The 18,097-nt window shown below is 52.2% G+C and overlaps 7 protein-coding genes across 7 annotated transcripts; 5 read left to right on the forward strand and 2 right to left on the reverse strand.

Moving 5' to 3' along the window:
• Positions 1-107: 107 nt before the first annotated feature.
• On the forward strand, positions 108-1,351 carry ASPVEDRAFT_183745 (uncharacterized protein; the record flags this gene model as incomplete). The annotated part of the gene is made up of 2 exons (XM_040808914.1): positions 108-183; positions 408-1,351. The coding sequence occupies exons 1-2, from the start codon at positions 162-164 to the stop codon at positions 1,349-1,351; spliced, it is 966 nt and encodes a 321-aa protein (XP_040663006.1). The 5' UTR covers positions 108-161.
• Positions 1,352-1,798: 447 nt separating this feature from the next.
• ASPVEDRAFT_36655 (cytochrome P450) lies at positions 1,799-3,820 on the reverse strand. The gene is made up of 6 exons (XM_040811255.1): positions 3,330-3,820; positions 3,196-3,281; positions 2,380-3,141; positions 2,230-2,331; positions 2,048-2,176; positions 1,799-1,996 (listed from the first exon to the last, which is right to left on the reverse strand). Exons 1-6 carry the CDS (start codon positions 3,577-3,579, stop codon positions 1,805-1,807), a joined length of 1,521 nt encoding a protein of 506 aa, XP_040663007.1. The 5' UTR covers positions 3,580-3,820; the 3' UTR covers positions 1,799-1,804.
• An 891-nt stretch (positions 3,821-4,711) lies between these two features.
• On the forward strand, positions 4,712-5,959 carry ASPVEDRAFT_121053 (uncharacterized protein; the record flags this gene model as incomplete). The annotated part of the gene is made up of 3 exons (XM_040805850.1): positions 4,712-4,891; positions 4,979-5,466; positions 5,575-5,959. 3 exons carry the CDS (start codon positions 4,712-4,714, stop codon positions 5,957-5,959), a joined length of 1,053 nt encoding a protein of 350 aa, XP_040663008.1.
• A 1,350-nt stretch (positions 5,960-7,309) lies between these two features.
• ASPVEDRAFT_78974 (NAD(P)/FAD-dependent oxidoreductase) lies at positions 7,310-8,641 on the reverse strand (the record flags this gene model as incomplete). The annotated part of the gene is made up of 1 exon (XM_040816630.1): positions 7,310-8,641. The coding sequence occupies one exon, from the start codon at positions 8,639-8,641 to the stop codon at positions 7,310-7,312; it is 1,332 nt and encodes a 443-aa protein (XP_040663009.1).
• Positions 8,642-9,021: 380 nt separating this feature from the next.
• On the forward strand, positions 9,022-10,354 carry ASPVEDRAFT_119772 (aromatic ring-hydroxylating oxygenase subunit alpha; the record flags this gene model as incomplete). Its single annotated transcript, XM_040805734.1, has 3 exons — positions 9,022-9,364; positions 9,411-9,706; positions 9,758-10,354. The coding sequence occupies 3 exons, from the start codon at positions 9,022-9,024 to the stop codon at positions 10,352-10,354; spliced, it is 1,236 nt and encodes a 411-aa protein (XP_040663010.1).
• Positions 10,355-10,571: 217 nt separating this feature from the next.
• Positions 10,572-15,619, forward strand: ASPVEDRAFT_78976 (uncharacterized protein; the record flags this gene model as incomplete). Its single annotated transcript, XM_040816632.1, has 2 exons — positions 10,572-14,834; positions 14,885-15,619. The coding sequence occupies 2 exons, from the start codon at positions 10,572-10,574 to the stop codon at positions 15,617-15,619; spliced, it is 4,998 nt and encodes a 1,665-aa protein (XP_040663011.1).
• A 108-nt stretch (positions 15,620-15,727) lies between these two features.
• Positions 15,728-17,989, forward strand: ASPVEDRAFT_24220 (beta-ketoacyl reductase; the record flags this gene model as incomplete). Its single annotated transcript, XM_040809637.1, has 1 exon — positions 15,728-17,989. The coding sequence occupies one exon, from the start codon at positions 15,728-15,730 to the stop codon at positions 17,987-17,989; it is 2,262 nt and encodes a 753-aa protein (XP_040663012.1).
• Positions 17,990-18,097: the final 108 nt, after the last annotated feature.

Here is an 18,097-nt window from a genome sequence, read left to right on the forward strand (position 1 = left end):
ACGCAACTTAGGGCACGTGGATAAGGGCCGATAGGATCACGTGGAGGCGCAGCGGGGAAAGACGCCGCAGAGTGCCGCCTGACTTGACATCAAACGGTTGCCTACGACACGGAGTCTCTCGGATACGCCTTAAATGTGCCATAGAACTGGCCAAAGCCGAGATGCCTACTCCAGTTGCAAAGGGTATGTTGTTATTTTCCATCTAGATGCCTTCTCCTTCGGACGCCTTGTATACTTGCTCCGACGGGCGGTGTGCTTATCAGTGATGATGCATGGCTCTGGAATGGAGATCTATCCCTATTCGAAAGAATGAACTAGGCGCCTTGCTTTACTCCCGAAACACATATACACTCTCTTAATACTGCACGACTTATCTGTCCATGTATTGGGGCACTGACAAGTGGTAGGAATCATCATTGGTGTGGCGGCGCTTGTTGCCGCCGGCATCGCGGTCTATGAATCACCTCAGTTCCGACGATGGGTGGACAATTCGCGGCGAAAGCTGGCGATGACGCTGCACAACCTTGGGGATGAAGTTGATCCCGGCGAAGCTGACTCTCCTTATCGGCATGATATATCTATGACGGAAGAGCCGGGCCCGGCCGCCGAGGATCGACGGCGGATAGCGCGAGAAGAGATCCAGCGACGACGAAGCTTCCTGGAGGAGCGCCATAAGAAGCGATCAAACAGCTCACTAGGAACATTCGATACGCTCGTAGATGACAGGGGTCATCTCCTGGATAGCCAAGACCAAGGTAATTCTGCTGCAAGGTCAACTGCCGTGGATCTTGGCGCATCGCAGCCTATGCAACGGGGTAAACAGCCAGAGCCCCCGGCCGCAGAGTCGACGGTGATATACGATGCCGAACCAGTGCCTGAGCAAGACAAGCTTCGACTTGATATCCCAACGCCGAGGAGCCGTGCTTCATCCGTTACTGCTGCTGACTTTACTCCTGTATCCGAAGTATCAGACGGCATGTCGGCTTCAATCGTGTCCAGGCAATCGGCCGATGAACACCAGCCAGGAACATCTTCATCTAGCCACACAGAGGGAAACCTCTCGGACGTAATTTATGCTCACCCTGACTCGACCGCTAGCGGACCTGCGCAAGATGCTCGGTCTCCATTTTCAGATCTAGAAGGCCTTCGTTTCACCCAGGATCGCGCACCGACACCACCAACACCCTCCACCGCCGACAACTTCAGTCATGTTGCGGTGGACGCTTCGTCGGATGGCGTACTCAGTGAGTTTGAGGGTTCTTTGGGGGGAGCTGCCACTCCTGCTAGTTGGTCAGAGGTCTCGAGCGAGATCAGCAACGACGAGTACAATCACCATGGATTTAGGTCTTGATTTATTTGAAGTATAGCACGGTTTTTCGATGGATAGGCGCTTATGTAGGCGCTTTATGGATGGAAGGAGTAAGGTAAATGGAAATAGGCGTCAAGGCTATCAATTTGACTTTTGAGGACCGGATTATTAGAGGATTCAATGATGTCGTTTGTTTTTATAACGGTTATTCTGGAAAGGAAGCATCCTCGTCTTTCCCTCGTAAGCACTTAAATGCTTTTAAGCCGATCGTCTATAAATAGCCTGCATATTGTGCCTGAGCGAGCCTGCATTGCCCAGCGCAGCTACTGCATGCAGGTGGGTGGTATGCTCACTTAAGGTTGAAAAAAACAAACTACCTTACTAATATATACTGTCGAAAATATATTAACTGGCAGTTTGATCGATAAAGTTATTAGCATTAATAAACAGAACCGTTCCTAACTAACATATTCAACAAACAAGAACGTAAGCCCATCACACCCCCTGACGCCTCCTGATCCTACACGGCCATCCATAAGGAACAGCCAGGAACCGAGACTCATACTGCCAGTCCTTCTTCGGGTCAATCTGTTCGATGTCATAGTCTCGCAGGACAGTCGTGAGGACCTTTGAGAGCTCGAACTGGGCCAGGTTCCGGCCGGGGCATTGGTTGTAGCCGGCGCCCCACTGGAAGAGGCAAGTCAGTGAGATGCTATCAAATAAATAATGGAGACGTACGTGGATCAGGAAATAGTCCATCTTCTTGGTATCTCCCTGGAGCCAGCGATCGGGGTTGTAGGTTTCGCAGTCTGCGCCGAAGATGTCGGGGTTGCGGTGGATGACCCAGGGGTGGACACTGAGGATGACCTAGATTACGTTAATATCCTGAAGGCATATATATATGGTGGGGGCAGTCGTACTCCCTCTGGGAAGTATCTTCCTGCAATGGTTATTCCCTCCTTAGGGACGACACGGGGAAGATTGTGCGAGACGCCGGGGTGGAATCGGTATGCTTCTTTTAACTATACCACGGTTAGAATACTAAACACTTTCCAAAGGGGATCACTTACACAAGCCTGGAGGAAGGGCAACTTGGCAGCCTCACTATATTGAACCAAAGGCGAGAGTTCTCCACGGGCCACTGCAGCGTCAATCTCGTCCTGGGCGCGCTTCATCAAGTCCGGGCGCCGGAGCAGGTTATAGATGACAGCCTGTGCCGTGGAGCTCACGGTTTCAGCACCAGCTCCGATATTCGCAACGGCCGCGCCGAAGATATCTTCCTCCTTCATGCGCTCAGGGTGGGTAGCCCGGACGTCGAGCCAGCGCTGCATCATATCATGGCGGAGCTCGGGGTTTGTCTTGCGGCTTTCGATTGCGAGAAGACAGGTATCGAAGATGTGCGAGTTGGGCTGGAGGCCGAGGCGGCTGAAGAGGGGGTTCCCCAGGGTGAGGTTGTGGAACCAGATATAGTTGCCGAAGACTGCGATGTAGGAGACGAGGTGGCCGGTGTTTGCGATTGCGCTGCGGATGTCGGCGCCTGAGTCGACGAAGCCGAAGGATTTGGAGAATGTGACTTCGCCGAGGACGTCGAATGCGAAGAAGCTGAACCAGTCTTGGAACTGGACGGGGGTGTTGGAGTCGCTGAGGTCGTTGAGGCGGGTGGTGAATAGTTTCAGCACGGAGTCGATGTAGGGCTCTGTCTTTGTGATGTTGGATAGGGAGAAGCCGGCGGAAAGGTTACGGGTCTTGTGGATGTGATAGGTAGGGTCGAGCTCGGACATTTGGTTGACATATCGGTAGTCAGGCAGGCTGAAGACAGAGTAGAATGTGCCCTAGCAGCCTCAGATTAATTGGTTATATAGATCGATATGCATGTCATAATGTACCTTTGGAATGTTTGCGTGGAGAAGCTGTTTCACTGCGTCTGGGTGGGACACGCTGACTTCATTGTCGGTAAGGCGAACAAAATGGCCTATACTATATGAGCAAGCTCCCAGATCAAATGACAGGAGAGACATACCGTGTTTCTTGTGCAGTTCCAGAATTTCCAGCTCCGAGTGGCCCTTCCAGACCTGATACACTTTCCAGATGCTGGAAAATGACGCCCAGAAGGGGCCAGGAATATCCCTGATGGAGGTGCAGTATTTTCTCCAGAGAACACGGACCACAACGGCCCCAGCGAGAAACACTAGCACACGGTGGGCGTCCAAGAAGGACAATAACTGGGGCGCATCCATGATGGCCATCACGTTTGACGCTGAATTCGACATGTCTACGGTGGATATTGGACGGGGTGACCGAAGTCCAAATAAAAAGCAACAAGAACGGCACCCAAGCGACTAAGTGACTACAAGAGGGGGTGCTGGGGTAATAGGAGCACCGTCCAGTGTACTCCGTTTACCCCGTACTTTAGGCGCAAGCACCAAATGTACTTGTTTCTTGATCAGCATCTATCCAATATGACAGCGGCCCCTCCCGTGCCGCCAATGCGGAGAGTGGATACTGTGGAGTCTCTGCTGTCCTTTGCAGTTAGGGCACGAGCCGGACAGAGATATAAATGGCTAGCTGCAGTAGTGAAACCGCTAGCTGCCTGTCAACGGCTGGCCAGTTAAGCTTGGTACAGGAGAGCTGACACTCGACAGGTCGAAAAGCCTTGATCGGCCCAATTGTCTGTCTTTGGCGCAACCAAAGCCTCTTCGCTAAGACCCTCGGCTATTCAGTCTCTTTTTCAGAAACGCCCAAAGTCCCGGACTTGTGCTGCTGCAAGACCCAGTCTTTTTGGTTGGCGTCGTGACTAGTCCAGCAGCATGCTAGTTTAACGGCACGGCTAGTCCAACGGCGTCGCTTATCTCTTGCCCCGAGTGGTTAAGTGACCGCCAGGTGGCCATATTCTAGACCAGACTCGCCCGTGCCTACCAAATCATTCGAACGAAATGTGAGGAGTCACCCAACTCTATTTTGCTTGTCACTTGTCTGGGTAGCTGGTTGAATGGTAGACCAAAGCCATCCCAGGTATTCATGTCACGCAGTCTACCAGTCCATTGAGGCTTGTACGTAACCCGCGCCGAGGGGATGGACCTCTTAGAGTGCGCGGTCTTAGCAGGATCAATAGTGGATACGGAAAAAAGCACCGGCAATGGCCAAAGTACAGAGGGATCCAGACTCCTCCTTGTTTCGGACACATCCAGTTCCTTAATTTAATCCCCTCTAGCGCGATAAAAGTACAAACGGCACGAATCACGAGGATTGGTGCGTGTCCTTAGGGTTTCTTTCCTGATATGGTCCTTTGTGCTGGTTGCAGCAGCAGGACTGGAACGGCTGCCAGGCTGAAGATATTTATCTCGACGATGGCCTTTGTATACTTGTATACTCTGCTGAGCAGGACTCGATGCTACCAGGAAAATGGCGGATCCCTCACAGTTCCCTCCTGGCTATCTGGAAGCGGATCGCAGCCGGCCAGCGTACATTGGGATCATATTCTCCACGTCGCTGTCCCTTGTTGTTGTTCTTGTGCGTCTCTATGCTCGCAAGTTCTTGGTTCGAGAGATAGGATGGGATGACTACTTTATCGTGATGGCGCAGGTAAGCTTCTAGCAGTAGTGCCTCTTCTGCTAATACCCCTGCTACCCCTGCTACCCCTGCTACCCCTGCTAACATCTCTGACTGTAGCTAGTGTCCTGGGCGACTATGAGCCTGTGTATGATGATTCTGCATTACGGCTCTGGTCGCCATCTAGCAGCGCTGATGCTCGAATCCCCAGAGGACCTGGTCCACATGTACAAATGGCTCTTCACGACTCAGATGGTGTACATGTTCAACCTGTGGCTCTGTCGTGTCTCAGGGCTGGCCTTTTATGCACGCATTAACCCTATGCCGCAGTTCATCCTCTACCTCAGACTCTCCTTTGCGTTTATTACGTCGGTATATGTTGCGCAGACACTCATCATTGCGCTGCAGTGCATCCCTCTCCAGGCGATGTGGGATCAGACTGTAAAGGGGAAATGCATGGGATCTGGCATCGTCTTCATCTCAACGGGCGCTCTGACGATTGCCTGCGACTCGCTGATCCTGCTCCTCCCTATCAAAATCGTTATGACTCTCCAAGCAAGCATCACGCGGAAGATTGCACTGCTCGGTATCTTGTGCTTTGGAGTTTTGTAAGTATACCCAACTCACCACATTATATTCACTGCTAACCGTTCTTCTTTATAGTGCCGTCATGTAAGTCCTCCTATTCCATACAAGTCAACCAACTAACCAAGCAGAACCTCCGTCTTCCGCATGATCTCCATGATCGTCTCTGTCGAAAACGAAGCCGACGCAACCTGGTACTTCTCGCCCGTCATCGCCTGGACCTGCGCCGAGATCAGCGCCGCCATCATCGCCCTCTCGCTACCCGCCCTGCGCACCATCTTCGGCTTCCTCAAGGAGAAGCGCACAACCCGAGACCAGAGCTACTCGCACGGCTCCGAGTCCATTGGACTGGAGTCATCGGGCCGGCGCACAAACAAGGGCCGCATCTTCCACGGCTCCGGTGTTTTTGAGAATACAGCCGAGGTGGATGCTGCGAGGAGTCCTAGCCAGGAGGTTCTCTGGGATGGAAGATATGATCGGAAAATACGTGTTACGGATACGGTTGAGGTGAAGTGAGGGGGTAGTCTTGACAAGGAGTATTTCTTTTGTTATTCCTTTTGTATTGAAGAGATGGGGATAGAAAGGGCAACTGTATCATTCACATGAACCACTTATGAAATATCAAATATAGTTGGAATAGGAACCAGCTACCTGGTATTATTTCCGTGGTCGCTCCTTCCTTTGTCTTTTGAACTGTATATGGAAAGAACGGCACGCCGCACCTTCCATTCACAGCCAGAAAGCTATTCATATTAGGAAGGTACAGCCATCCATAATTATATCTAGAAGGGGCAATACCCTATCATGGATGTACTGCAGTACTCGAACCCTCAAACCGAGAAACATCAACCACAGGCCCCTGAAAGCCCTTATATCCCCAAACACAATACCACAACGACGCAACAGAAATAAACCCTACAAAGACAACGCACGAGTAATTGACCGTAGCAAACGTGGCGGGGAGGTACGACGGCATGCAGGATAGGGGGACTGCTAGTGCGCCAGTTTGCGCTGGAAGAGTCCAATACCGTGTTCGTCAATAGACTTCTGAACACAAAGACGGATATTACCGCTACCCATCCGCTCCATGTGCTGTTTGAGAATATCCCCGAGGACTTTGCAATTATGATGCGCAATCCAGAGGACGGTCTTTATTATCTCCGGGCGGGATATATCTGCTCGTCCATCGGCTGGACGTTTGGTACGCATTTCGGGAAACCGCTGCGGGATATCCACGCTGAAGTAAACGACTATGATAAGATGGCCAGATCCATGGACAAGTACGTCCCCACTTCTTACCAGAATAAATCAACAAGCTAATAGATATATATATAGGTTCTTCGCCAAACTCCCCACACACACCCCCATCCAACGAGGCGCCTGGTTCATCGAAGACTGGAAACCGCTCTTCGTGACGCCCGCAGAATACGCCCTCAACGGCGGAACACGACACTCTGAGACCAAATCCATCTCAATTGAGCAGTGCTATCTCCGCGTCGACTGGCAGACACTCCGCCGCCTGCCGCTGTCCGGGGCAATTGTGTTTAATTTCAAGGCGGTTTTCACGCCTATGACGGAACTGCGTGCGGAGCCTTATGTCCCTGCGTTGTTGTATAAGCAGGTTACCGAGGGGAAGAGGGTGATTACGGAGCCGAAGGTGCATAGGCATTTGCTGGGGGTTGTGTTGGGGGCGTTGGAGGCGTGGAAGGGGGAGCAGGTTGAGAGGGGGGTTGTAGAGAGGGATTGGGAGGAGGAGACGTTGGCTGAGAGTCCGTTTTATCCTGGATGGGAAGATATATGGAGAGAGCGAAGTAGTATTTCTTAGCAACTCAACCATAGGAACGATCAATACAGCAAGGTCAAACGTTACAGCTTAGCCCTAACCGACAAATCCAACCTCCTCAGCCTGTCCGTGGTTATAACCATCGACCGCGGAAACTCCCCCACATCCAGGCCCAGAACCATCCGAGCCAGCGCCTGAGCCGATCTAAACGCCCTCACCATGCCAATCCCCTGATACGCACCACAAACCCACTGATGCCTCCTCTCCCCCGGCCACTTCCCAACAAACGGGTTCCCGTCCTGCGTAAACGCAACACACCCACTCCAGGCATGCGTGACTCGCACATTGGCAGACTTGAAGTCAAACAGCGCAGGCACAACAGTACGTAGATGAGTTTGGGGTAAGACGTCCATATCCCCGTCGTCGCTTGTGGCCCGCCGCCCTGTGTTTGCGCGCCCGATTATGAATGCCCCGTCTGGGCGCTGCACCATGTAATCATAGTCGTGCTCTGCGTAGCGCAGCCAGAGGGAGTTGTCGACGCGGATACTCGAGTCTGGGACGTGGCGCTGGACATTTGCGCGGACCGGCGAGACAAACGGTTGCAGTTCGGGGACGAGATGGCTCATCCAGGCGTTTGTGGCGTGGATGATGATTGGTGCTTTGATTTCGCCTCTGGTTGTTTTCACTATCCCATAGTCTGGGGTTTCGAGTATGTCTGTGACGACGGTGTTGGTTTGGATGGTGAAATTGTGGTCGTGGAGGTATTTTTCGAATAGTCCCGTTACGAATTTATACGGCCACATTGAGCCCGAAGGCATACTGATCGCGCCGATGCTTTCCACGGGGCAGTGTCGGGCCTCGAGGTCTGCTTTACTGGTGTACACGGTGTATTTCTCCGCGAGGTCTGGTGCATACCTGCGCATGTCCTCGAGTGCGCGCACAGCACGGCGAAAAGTATGTTGGTCGTGGTAGACATCCACGCCCTCGTGCAGGCGCAGATCACACTGGATCTCATTCTCCTTGACACACTGAGCCAGCTCACCAAGATGGGCATGTTCAAAGCGCATAACGCGCAGTGCCTCGGCCGTGCCGTATGCGTGCTGTCGCTCGAACCAGACGCCCGGGCTCATGACTTTGCAGTGTCCGCCGTTGCGCCCTGTTGCGCCGGAGCAGAGGGCGCGGGCTTCGAGGATGGCGATGTGCAGGTTTGGCTTGTGGGTGTAGAGTGTGCGGGTGAGGCTTGCTGCTGTTATTCCCGAGCCGATGATGATGATGTCGGCTTGGTTGGGCCATGGTGATTGCAGGTTGTGTATCTTGGAGGGCTGGGAGAGCCAGAATGGCTGTGTGGGGGAGTTGCTGGGGAGGCCGGGGTCGATGATGCCTGGTTCGTAGATGCCGTCGGGGGAGGTTGACATTCTGACTACAACTGACTGACAACTGAAACTGACAGAACTATGAGGGGTAACCAAGGTTGGACTGTTAATAAGGTAAGTCGGGATTACCGGATTAGGGCAGCGATCGCGATGCAGCCCTGATTGGAGATTGCTCCAACAATGATCGGAACAGCTGCCGATGCTGCAGTTGGAGTTGGTAATTGAAGCTACAATTACCGGTCTAACCCTAGAAAGAAGCCAAGCCTCATCGTTAAGGTTATCTACAGGGAGATAGACATCCAAGTAGGGCAACTTCGCGATGGGTTTCTAGATTGATGTTGATGGACTGAGGGTAGATGAATATATAATATATAGTCTAACGCACTCTCCTTCTATCAAGAATCAATTTTATCTACTTCACTATGCTCGGAGCAATTCACAATAAATTCACCAACAAAAACAGCGGCAAGCCCATCTTGGAAGGCAACCTCCCAGCCTCATGGTATACAGAGCCCCTGTTCTACGAATTCGAGCGCCGCGCAATCTTCTCCAAGCACTGGCTGCTCACCACGCACCGTCTGCGCCTCCCAGAAGCCGGAAGCTACCTCCGCTTCGAGATCGCAGGGTTCGACTTCCTCCTCATCAAGAACAAGGAGGGTACCATCCAGGCATTCCATAATGTCTGTCGCCACCGCGCGTACCCGCTCATTGACAAGGACGCCCCGGATGAGGGGAAGAGGTCGATTCTGTCTTGTGGATATCACGGTACTTTTTCTCCTCCTTCATAGGGTTTATTAAAGCTAATGGCTAGGCTGGTCGTATAACCTCGATGGAAAACTAACCAAAGCGCCCAAGTTTGATGACCTCCAGGACTTTGATGCGGCGGAGTATAGTCTCTTCAAGATCCATACCCACGTCGACAAGATCGGCTTCGTCTGGGTGAACCTTGATGCAGCTGAGACTCCTATCCCCTGGGATAAGCTGAATGGAGGCACAGACGAGCAGCCCAGACTAGACGACTTTAATCTGGACGACTATGTTTACCACCGTACCTGGACCACAAACGGGAAATACAACTGGAAAGTCGTGGGAGAGAACTACAACGAGGTACCCCCAGCCCTAATCTACCTTGTTATATTCATATACTAACAGAAATAGTGCTACCACTGCAAAGCAAGCCACCCTGGAATCACCAAAATCACCAATCTGGAGCGATACACCGTAACGCCACACTCAGGCCGCTTCGAGCACTCACCCCCAAACCGCGACGACATCAAGCCCGCGGACTTTGAGTACTTCGGCAACGGCGCCTTCACGTATAATTTCCCCAACACGTCGGTGAACCTGTCGACGCCGTACTTCTTCATCATGCGCGTCGTCCCAACTTCCGCAACAACAGTTACAACAGAATACCAGGTCTTCCGCAACCCAACTTCCCCCGGGGAAGCGTTTGACCGCGCCGCTGCGTTCTTCGAGGGGATTGAGCTGGAGGATTATGACTTGTGTAACGGGGTGCAGAGGAATTTGAATTCCGGGGTTTATGTGCATGGGCCGTTGCATGGGGCGAGGGAGAGCGGGGTGTTGTATTTCAAGGAGCTGGTGCAGAGGGAGTTGAGGGAGCATTGGGATAGAGAGGTGAAGAAGGGAGAGGAGATTTGGCCGGCGCAGAGGAGGCAGCAGTTGCATGACAAGGTGCCTGAGGAGGAGCAGTTTGCGAGGGATGTTTGTGCTTGTGGGATGAAGAGGTGTACCTAGTCTGTTTATTAAGTCAGATTATATTAAATCTATATACTCTCTGTAGAAAGATTATCCTCAATAATATACTCAAACTGCAGTCAGCTACAGCCAGTCCAGCCAATGGGACTGGTTTCGCTTATAATGTCTCAACAGCTGACTGTTTTACCCCGCGGTTGACAGACTGAACTCTCACCTGAGATCCTGCTGCCAGTTTAATCTGAACTGGATAAACAAGATGAAAGAACCAATCGCCGTAATCGGCTCGGCATGCCGATTGCCAGGACAGTCCAATACGCCTGCAAAACTGTGGGAGCTGCTGCTTCACCCCCGGGACGTCCTGAAGGACTTCGACCACCGACTGAACCTGCAGCGCTTCTTCCACGAGAATGGAGACACCCACGGGTCAACAGACGTCATCAACAAATCCTACCTCCTAGACGAAGACATCAGCCTCTTCGACGCCTCCTTCTTCGGCATCAGCCCCGTCGAGGCAGCGAGCATGGATCCTCAACAACGACTCCTACTAGAAACCGCGTACGAAGCATTCGAAGCTGCCGGTCTTACTCTCCATCAGATAAAAGGCTCCCAAACGGGCGTGTATGTCGGGTGCATGACAGACGACTGGTCCGCCATCCAGCGCAGGGATATGGAAACAGTCACCACATACGCCGCAACGGGTACAGCAAGCAGTATAATATCCAACCGGATATCCTACGCATTCGACCTCCACGGCCCATCCGAGACGATCGACACCGCCTGCTCGAGCTCATTAGTAGCCCTGCACCATGCAGCAAACGCTCTACACATCGGAGACTGCGAAACCGCACTCGTCGCAGGCGTCAATCTAATCCTGGACCCGAGCCGATACATCCTCGAGTCGAAACTCCACATGCTCTCGCCAGACGCGCGGTGTCGGATGTGGGATGCTGCTGCGGATGGGTATGTGCGCGGCGAGGGCGCTGCAGTGCTGCTCCTTAAACCGCTCAGTCGTGCCCTTGAGGATGGCGATCACATTGATGCTTTGATCCGGGGAACGGGGGTTAACTCGGATGGCCAGACGGCTGGGCTTACGGTGCCTTCGGCGGTGGCGCAGAGGGATCTAATCCGGCAGACGTATCGTCGTGCTGGGTTGGATCCGGTTAGGGATGCGCCGCAGTTTGTGGAGTGCCATGGGACTGGGACGACTGTTGGGGATCCTGTGGAGGCGCGCGCCATCAGCGAGGCATTCATTGATGCTTCCGTCTCGAACAGGTCGAATGTGATTCATGTCGGTTCTATAAAAACCGTCATTGGGCATTTGGAGGGCTGTGCGGGATTGGCGGGGGTACTGAAGGCTATACTTGCTATAAAGCACAATACTATCCCTCCGAACCTCCTCTTCGACGAGCTGAACCCGGAAATTGAACCATATTATGGTCCGTTACAGATTACCAAAGTGCCCCTGGTATGGCCAGAGCAACCTACGCTGCGAGCGAGTGTGAATAGTTTCGGATTCGGGGGGACCAACGCCCACGCAATTATCGAAAGCTACGAGAGTATCAATAACGAACATAATCTAGAGCTCCTGGGTCCGATATTCTTATTCTTCTCAGCTCGGTCTGGTCCATCGTTGCTGCGTACTATCAAGGCATATATACAGCACCTGCGGCACAATCCTGATATAAATCTCCGCGATCTCAGCTGGATTCTGTACTCGCGCCGCTCTACGCACCGAATACGAGCTTCTTTTTCTGGTATATCACGAGATTCCATTTTAAATAAAATGGAACACTACGTCTCGCGTGATAGATACGAACCACAGCTGATAAATCAGAGCCCTAACATTCTAGGAATCTTCACAGGCCAAGGCGCGCAATGGCCAGCTATGGGCCGTGAACTATTCCTCCACTGCCCTCTTTTCCGTCAGGGTATAAAAGCCTGCGAAGCAGTGTTACAGGCTTTACCCACTTCTATCCCGAGTTGCTCACTAGCTACTGAGCTGGGCAGTAGCACAAACATTGATTCAGCCGCTATCTCACAGACCCTATGCACCGCTGTCCAGATCAGCCTTGTTAACCTATTAACAGCTGCAGGAATTAAATTCGATCACGTCGTTGGCCACTCATCTGGTGAAATTGCCGCTGCGTACGCCAGCGGCATTATCACCCTTGAAGGAGCAATGCAGATAGCATACTACCGCGGGTTCCACGCCCGGCATGCGCAGGGCCCAAATGGTGAGAAAGGGGGTATGATCGCAGCGGGGATGTCGAATGACGATGCGTTGGAATTTTGCACGCGTCCTGAATTCGGAGGCCGTATTCAGGTCGCGGCGGTTAATGCGCCACAGAGCGTGACTATCTCTGGCGATCTTGAAGTTATCTTACAAGCGAAGGAATGCCTCGAGACGAATGGTATATTTGTGAGACAGCTCAAGGTCGATACGGCCTACCATTCGCAGCATATGCTGCCCTGTGCGCAGGCGTACTTGGACTCGTTGCTGGCGTGTAAAATACATGTCCAGCAACCCGGAACACCGGTATGGCACTCGAGTGTACACAGAAATAAACTCCTAGAACAAGACTTGAGCGCGCTTCGCGGACCATACTGGGTGGATAACATGGTCCAACCGGTGCTCTTCTCTCGCGCCATTGCCTTAGCCCTACAACATGGGCCATTCGACCTGGCTATTGAAGTCGGTCCCCATCCCGCCCTTAAGGGACCGACGGGGCAAATCTTCAAAGAAACAGGCGCTGCTCCTTATTACACCGGGACGTTGAAGCGTGGGGAGAATGACATCGAGGCATTGAGCGATACTGTTGCGGGTGTATGGGTGCAGTGCCCATCATCCATAGACCTACATGGATTCTACCAGGCGTTTTCGGATAGGACCCTGCAGAATACACGGACCAAAACCCCTGTGTTAATAAAAGACCTGCCAACGTATTCCTGGGACCACGACCGCGTCTTCTGGCGGGAGTCGCGCATATCTCGCCGATTCCGCACAGACAGAGACAAGCCACATGAATTACTAGGCCGGCGTACATCAGATGATAACAGCCGAGAACTTCGCTGGCGCAATGTCCTCAGACGGAATGAATTGCCCTGGCTCAGTGGGCATGAAGTACTGGGTGATATTCTACTTCCTGGGGCAGCGTATGTCTCTATTGCGCTGGAGGCGGGTCGGTATCTTGCAGCAATGCAGAAGAGACAGCTGGAACTGAGCGAGGTTGAGAAGGTGAATATTCTGCGGCCTGTGGTTGTACCGGATGACAAGGCTGGGGTTGAGACGCTCTTTACTGTTATGCTGGAATCATCTGCATCAGAGGGTGATGTCCAGATTATCAAGGCACAGTTCTCATACTACGTCTGCCCGGATGAAGTATCTGGAACCATGATACACACCTGCACCGGCAACCTCACTCTCCATCTCCGTCGACCCTCAAAATCAAATAGAGAATGCAGCATCCTACCTCCAAAAGAACCTCATCCTACAGACCTAACCCCCCTCAACACCGACGACATCTACGCCCTATTCCACCACATCGGCCTTACATATTCCGGCCTCTTCCGCAGCATAGATACCTGCCAGCGGTGCCTAGACTTCTCCACCGCCACCGGAGTCTGGCCTGCTAATTCATTCGGCGATGACGAGTACCTGGTGCATCCGGCCCTCCTCGACGTCGCATTCCAAGTGCTGCTCCTCGCGCGAACGCACCCGAATACCGGCCAGGTCTCGTCTGCTCTCCTGCCGTCGTATATAGAGCGTGTGCGCGTTGATGGATCTAGACTAAATCCAGCCAGAGGTGGAGATATACGGGCTGAATTCGAAACATGGATCGTCCAGCAGACTGCGGCAGCTGTAACTGGGGATATTAGTATCTATAATCCAGCGGATGGGCGTGAATTCCTCCAGCTTGAGGGATTGGAAGTTCGGATAGTTGGGGAGCTGGATGTCTCGCATGACAGGCCTGTTTTCTCGAAAACAGCTTGGGGGGTTGATATTGTACAGGGTATTGAGGCTGCAAAGTTAGTTTGTGATGATGATATTGTGCCAGAGCAGCTCTTACGCTTGAGTGAAACTGCAGAGCGGATGGCGCTGTTTTATGCTAGACGGCTAGTGGAGGTTGATATTGACAGGGAAAATATCTCGTGGTATCATCAGCGCATGCTGGAGGCATTCGACAAGCACCTGGAGCTTACGCGAAAGGGCCAACACCAGATCATGAAGCAAGAGTGGTTAGAAGATACACCGGAAACCATGGACCGACTGCACGCGGAGAGTCCGAATGAAGTGGAGCTGGAGATGCTAAAAGCTTCAGGCCAGAGTCTTGCAAGAGTAGTCCGGGGGGAGATGCACATGCTGGAAATCTTGAAGCAGGATGATCTGCTGAGTCGGTTTTATATGGAGAACGGTGGCTTCATCAAGGTTAACCAATGTCTTGCTCGCGCGATGCAGCAGATCTCGTTTAAATTCCCGCGGTGTACTATTCTGGAGATAGGTGCTGGGACGGGTGCTACGGTATGTTATTATATCTCTTATAACCTGACTGATGTTAATGGTGTGAATAGACCTGGAGTGTCCTGGAAGCCATCCAGTCCGCATACGAGACATACACATACACAGACATCTCCACTGGCTTTTTCCCCGGTGCAAGAGAACGGTTCGCACACTCCCTCGATCAAATGGTATTCAAAGTCCTCGACATTGAAAAAGACCCGTTGAGCCAGGGCTTCACGCCACACTCATACGACGTGATCATCTCAGCCAATGTCCTCCACGCCACTCGCAATCTGGAACACACTCTGCAAAATATCCGGTCGTTGCTCCGTCCTGGGGGATACCTCCTGCTGTTCGAAGTCACAAATACCCACTCTCTTCGCATCCTGGTTAGTTTCGGCGGCTTGAGTGGACTGTGGCTCGGCGAGGAGGAGAATCGAAGACTGAATCCGACAGTCTCATGCGCGGACTGGGATAGACTCCTGCGGCAGACAGGACTCTCAGGCGCTGATACAGTTGTCCATGATGTTGCTGATGAGGATAAGCATACCTTGTCCTTGATCGTTAGTCAAGCAGTGGATAGGACATTCCTTCGTTTGCAGAATCCGCTGGTTGAACCTCCTCTAGAAGGGCCTCCTGTGTTGTTGATAGGAGGGGGAAAGCTGGCAACATCGGATATTGTTGGCCAGATTCAAAAGTTTCTTCCAGAGCCATGGCATCGGTCTTTGCATATCATTCCTAACCTTGATGCGCTCGATTCGGTTGAGTCAAACACGGAGATAATCTGTCTACACGAGCTAGACTAGCCACTATTTAATATGACAGCGCGACGACTAGCCTTGCTGCAAAATATGTTAATAAACGCCCGTGTCCTAATTTGGGTGAAGCCCGCAGACCAGACCCCTCGAGCCGCCATGTTCCCAGGTATCGCACGCGTCCTTGAAAATGAGATACCGCAGCTGCGAACACAGGTTGTCAGTCTTGAGACGGGCATAAATGACCCGGTGGCAGCTCGATACTTGGTTGAGGGTTTGCTGAGACTGCACGAACTGAGCGAGAATGACGTGGCGAGTGATAGAGACCAGCAATTTTGGAAGCAGGAGTCTGAAGTTACGCTTCTTGCCACCGGTCAGGTCCTGATTCCGCGGATCATTATGGACAGCAGTCTGAACGAGGTGTACATTGCATCGACCCGGCCTATGAAGAAGCTAGTGGATTCAACAGACACTATCGTCAAGGCGGTTCCAGGCGCGTCCAAGATGACTCTGCAGGCTGGCACTGAGATGACCACGAGTTGCACTTCTATCTTGGTAAAATACGCTGTGCATATTCCAGATAATCAAGGCGATGGACTGTATCTCATTTATGGGACTCGGAATGGTATATCTGTGATTGGCATCTCGAAATACAACTCTTCAGTGCAGTTAGGGTTATCTGATATATTTCCTGTTGACAACGATACTGATGTGAGCACGATCAAAGCAATCACCACCTGTTTACTCTCTAGAGCACTGTCCCTGATTGCAGGACCCGTATCGAGAGTCCTGGTGTATGAGCCTCCGTCAGCAATAGCTTCTCTAATTACTACTGATTTGATGCGCGCTGAAGCACAAGCTTACTTCGTGACATCGAATCCTAATGGACCGGCTGATTGGATCAAGATCCATCCTTTGACATCGAAGCGTGATATCAGGCGTATCATCCCTACAGATGTCAAGCTGTACGTGGACTGCACGCCAGATAGTTCGGCTGCGAGCCAGGTCCAGTCGTGTCTTCCACCCACTTGCCCGCGGTGGCATTTTGACAGCCAGCTCCTGAAGCAGATCCTCCAGGGCGACCAGGTAAACATTTCAACACTACTTGGAGATGCATATAACACTGCCAAAGGCGTTTCCCAAGACGAAAGCGATATTATCCCTGCAGCTCAGTTAGCAGGAACAGACCTTCGCCTGCTCAACAGACAATACGTGACTGACTGGCAGCAGCACGAATCTGGGCTGCTCGAAGTCACAATTCCGCCTCTTTCAACGCAGAATCTCTTCTATTCCAACCGGACGTATCTCATGGTAGGCGCCGCTGGAGGCTTGGGACTCTCAATCTGCCGCTGGATGCTGCGTAACGGTGCAAAGTATATAGTAATCACCAGTCGAAATCCGCAAATAAACACTTCTCTCCTCGAGGATGCTCATCACCAGGAAGCCAGAGTGCAAGTTATTGCCATGGACGTGACCAAAAAGGAGTCAGTGGAGGAGGTTATTCACAAGATCCGACAGACAATGCCCCCAGTCGCCGGTGTCTGCAACGCGGCCATGGTCCTATCAGACTCTCTATTCATCGATATGGACATTGACCAGCTAAATGATACACTCGCGCCCAAGGTCGACGGCTCCGAGAACCTCGATGCCGTGTTCAGGAATACAGATACAGATACGAAACTCGACTTCTTCATCCTGCTCTCGTCAGCCGCTGCAATCGTCGGCAATGCCGGACAGGCAAACTACAACTGCGCCAATCTCTACATGGAAGCACTGGTGGAACAGCGCCGTGGCCGCGGTGACGCAGCCTCTATAATTCACATTGGGTATGTCGGGGACGTGGGTTATGTGGCGCGTAATTCCAGTAGCATGATGCAGCGGCAGTTCAATACACTGCGGTCGATGCCTTTATCTGAGACGGATGTGCATCATGCATTTGCTCAGGCGATTCGGGGAGGGAGGCCTGGTGCTGGATCTTACAATATCATTATGGGCGTTCAACCTCCTACCGTGCCTCTGGCCCCGAACCAGCCTGTCGTGTGGCTAGGGAATCCACGGTTTGGGCATTTCGTTCCTTACACTAAGCTAGGAAGTAAGCAGCAGCAGATGGTAGGGAAATTAGGAGACGTCCGGAAGCTAGCGATAGAGGCGCAGAGCGAAGAGGATGCCGTGGCGGTTATCGTGGGGGCTTTCTCGACCAAGTTGGAGTCTATTTTGCAGCTGCCGCCGGGGTCTGTTGGAGAAAGTCCGAAACAGCCACTCGTTGAGTTCGGTATTGACTCTCTTGTCGCGGTGGAGATACGGACGTGGTTTGTGCGAGAGCTGGGCGCTGAGGTTCCTGTCGTGAAGATTCTGGGGGGAGACTCGGTCTTGCAGTTGTGTCAGATTGCGGTGCAGAGTGTGAGAAGCAAGAGTAGTTGAAGCCGGGTGGTATATTGTTCAGACTGTTATTGCAGCAGGTTGGACTAGAGGGTTATGCTTATAGTAATTGACTAATATATCTGTACTAGATTCAATCCAAAGGCCTTT

The sequence above is a fragment of the Aspergillus versicolor genome, assembly GCF_001890125.1.
Source record: "Aspergillus versicolor CBS 583.65 unplaced genomic scaffold ASPVEscaffold_1, whole genome shotgun sequence".
In the NCBI taxonomy this organism is placed as follows: domain Eukaryota; kingdom Fungi; phylum Ascomycota; class Eurotiomycetes; order Eurotiales; family Aspergillaceae; genus Aspergillus; species Aspergillus versicolor.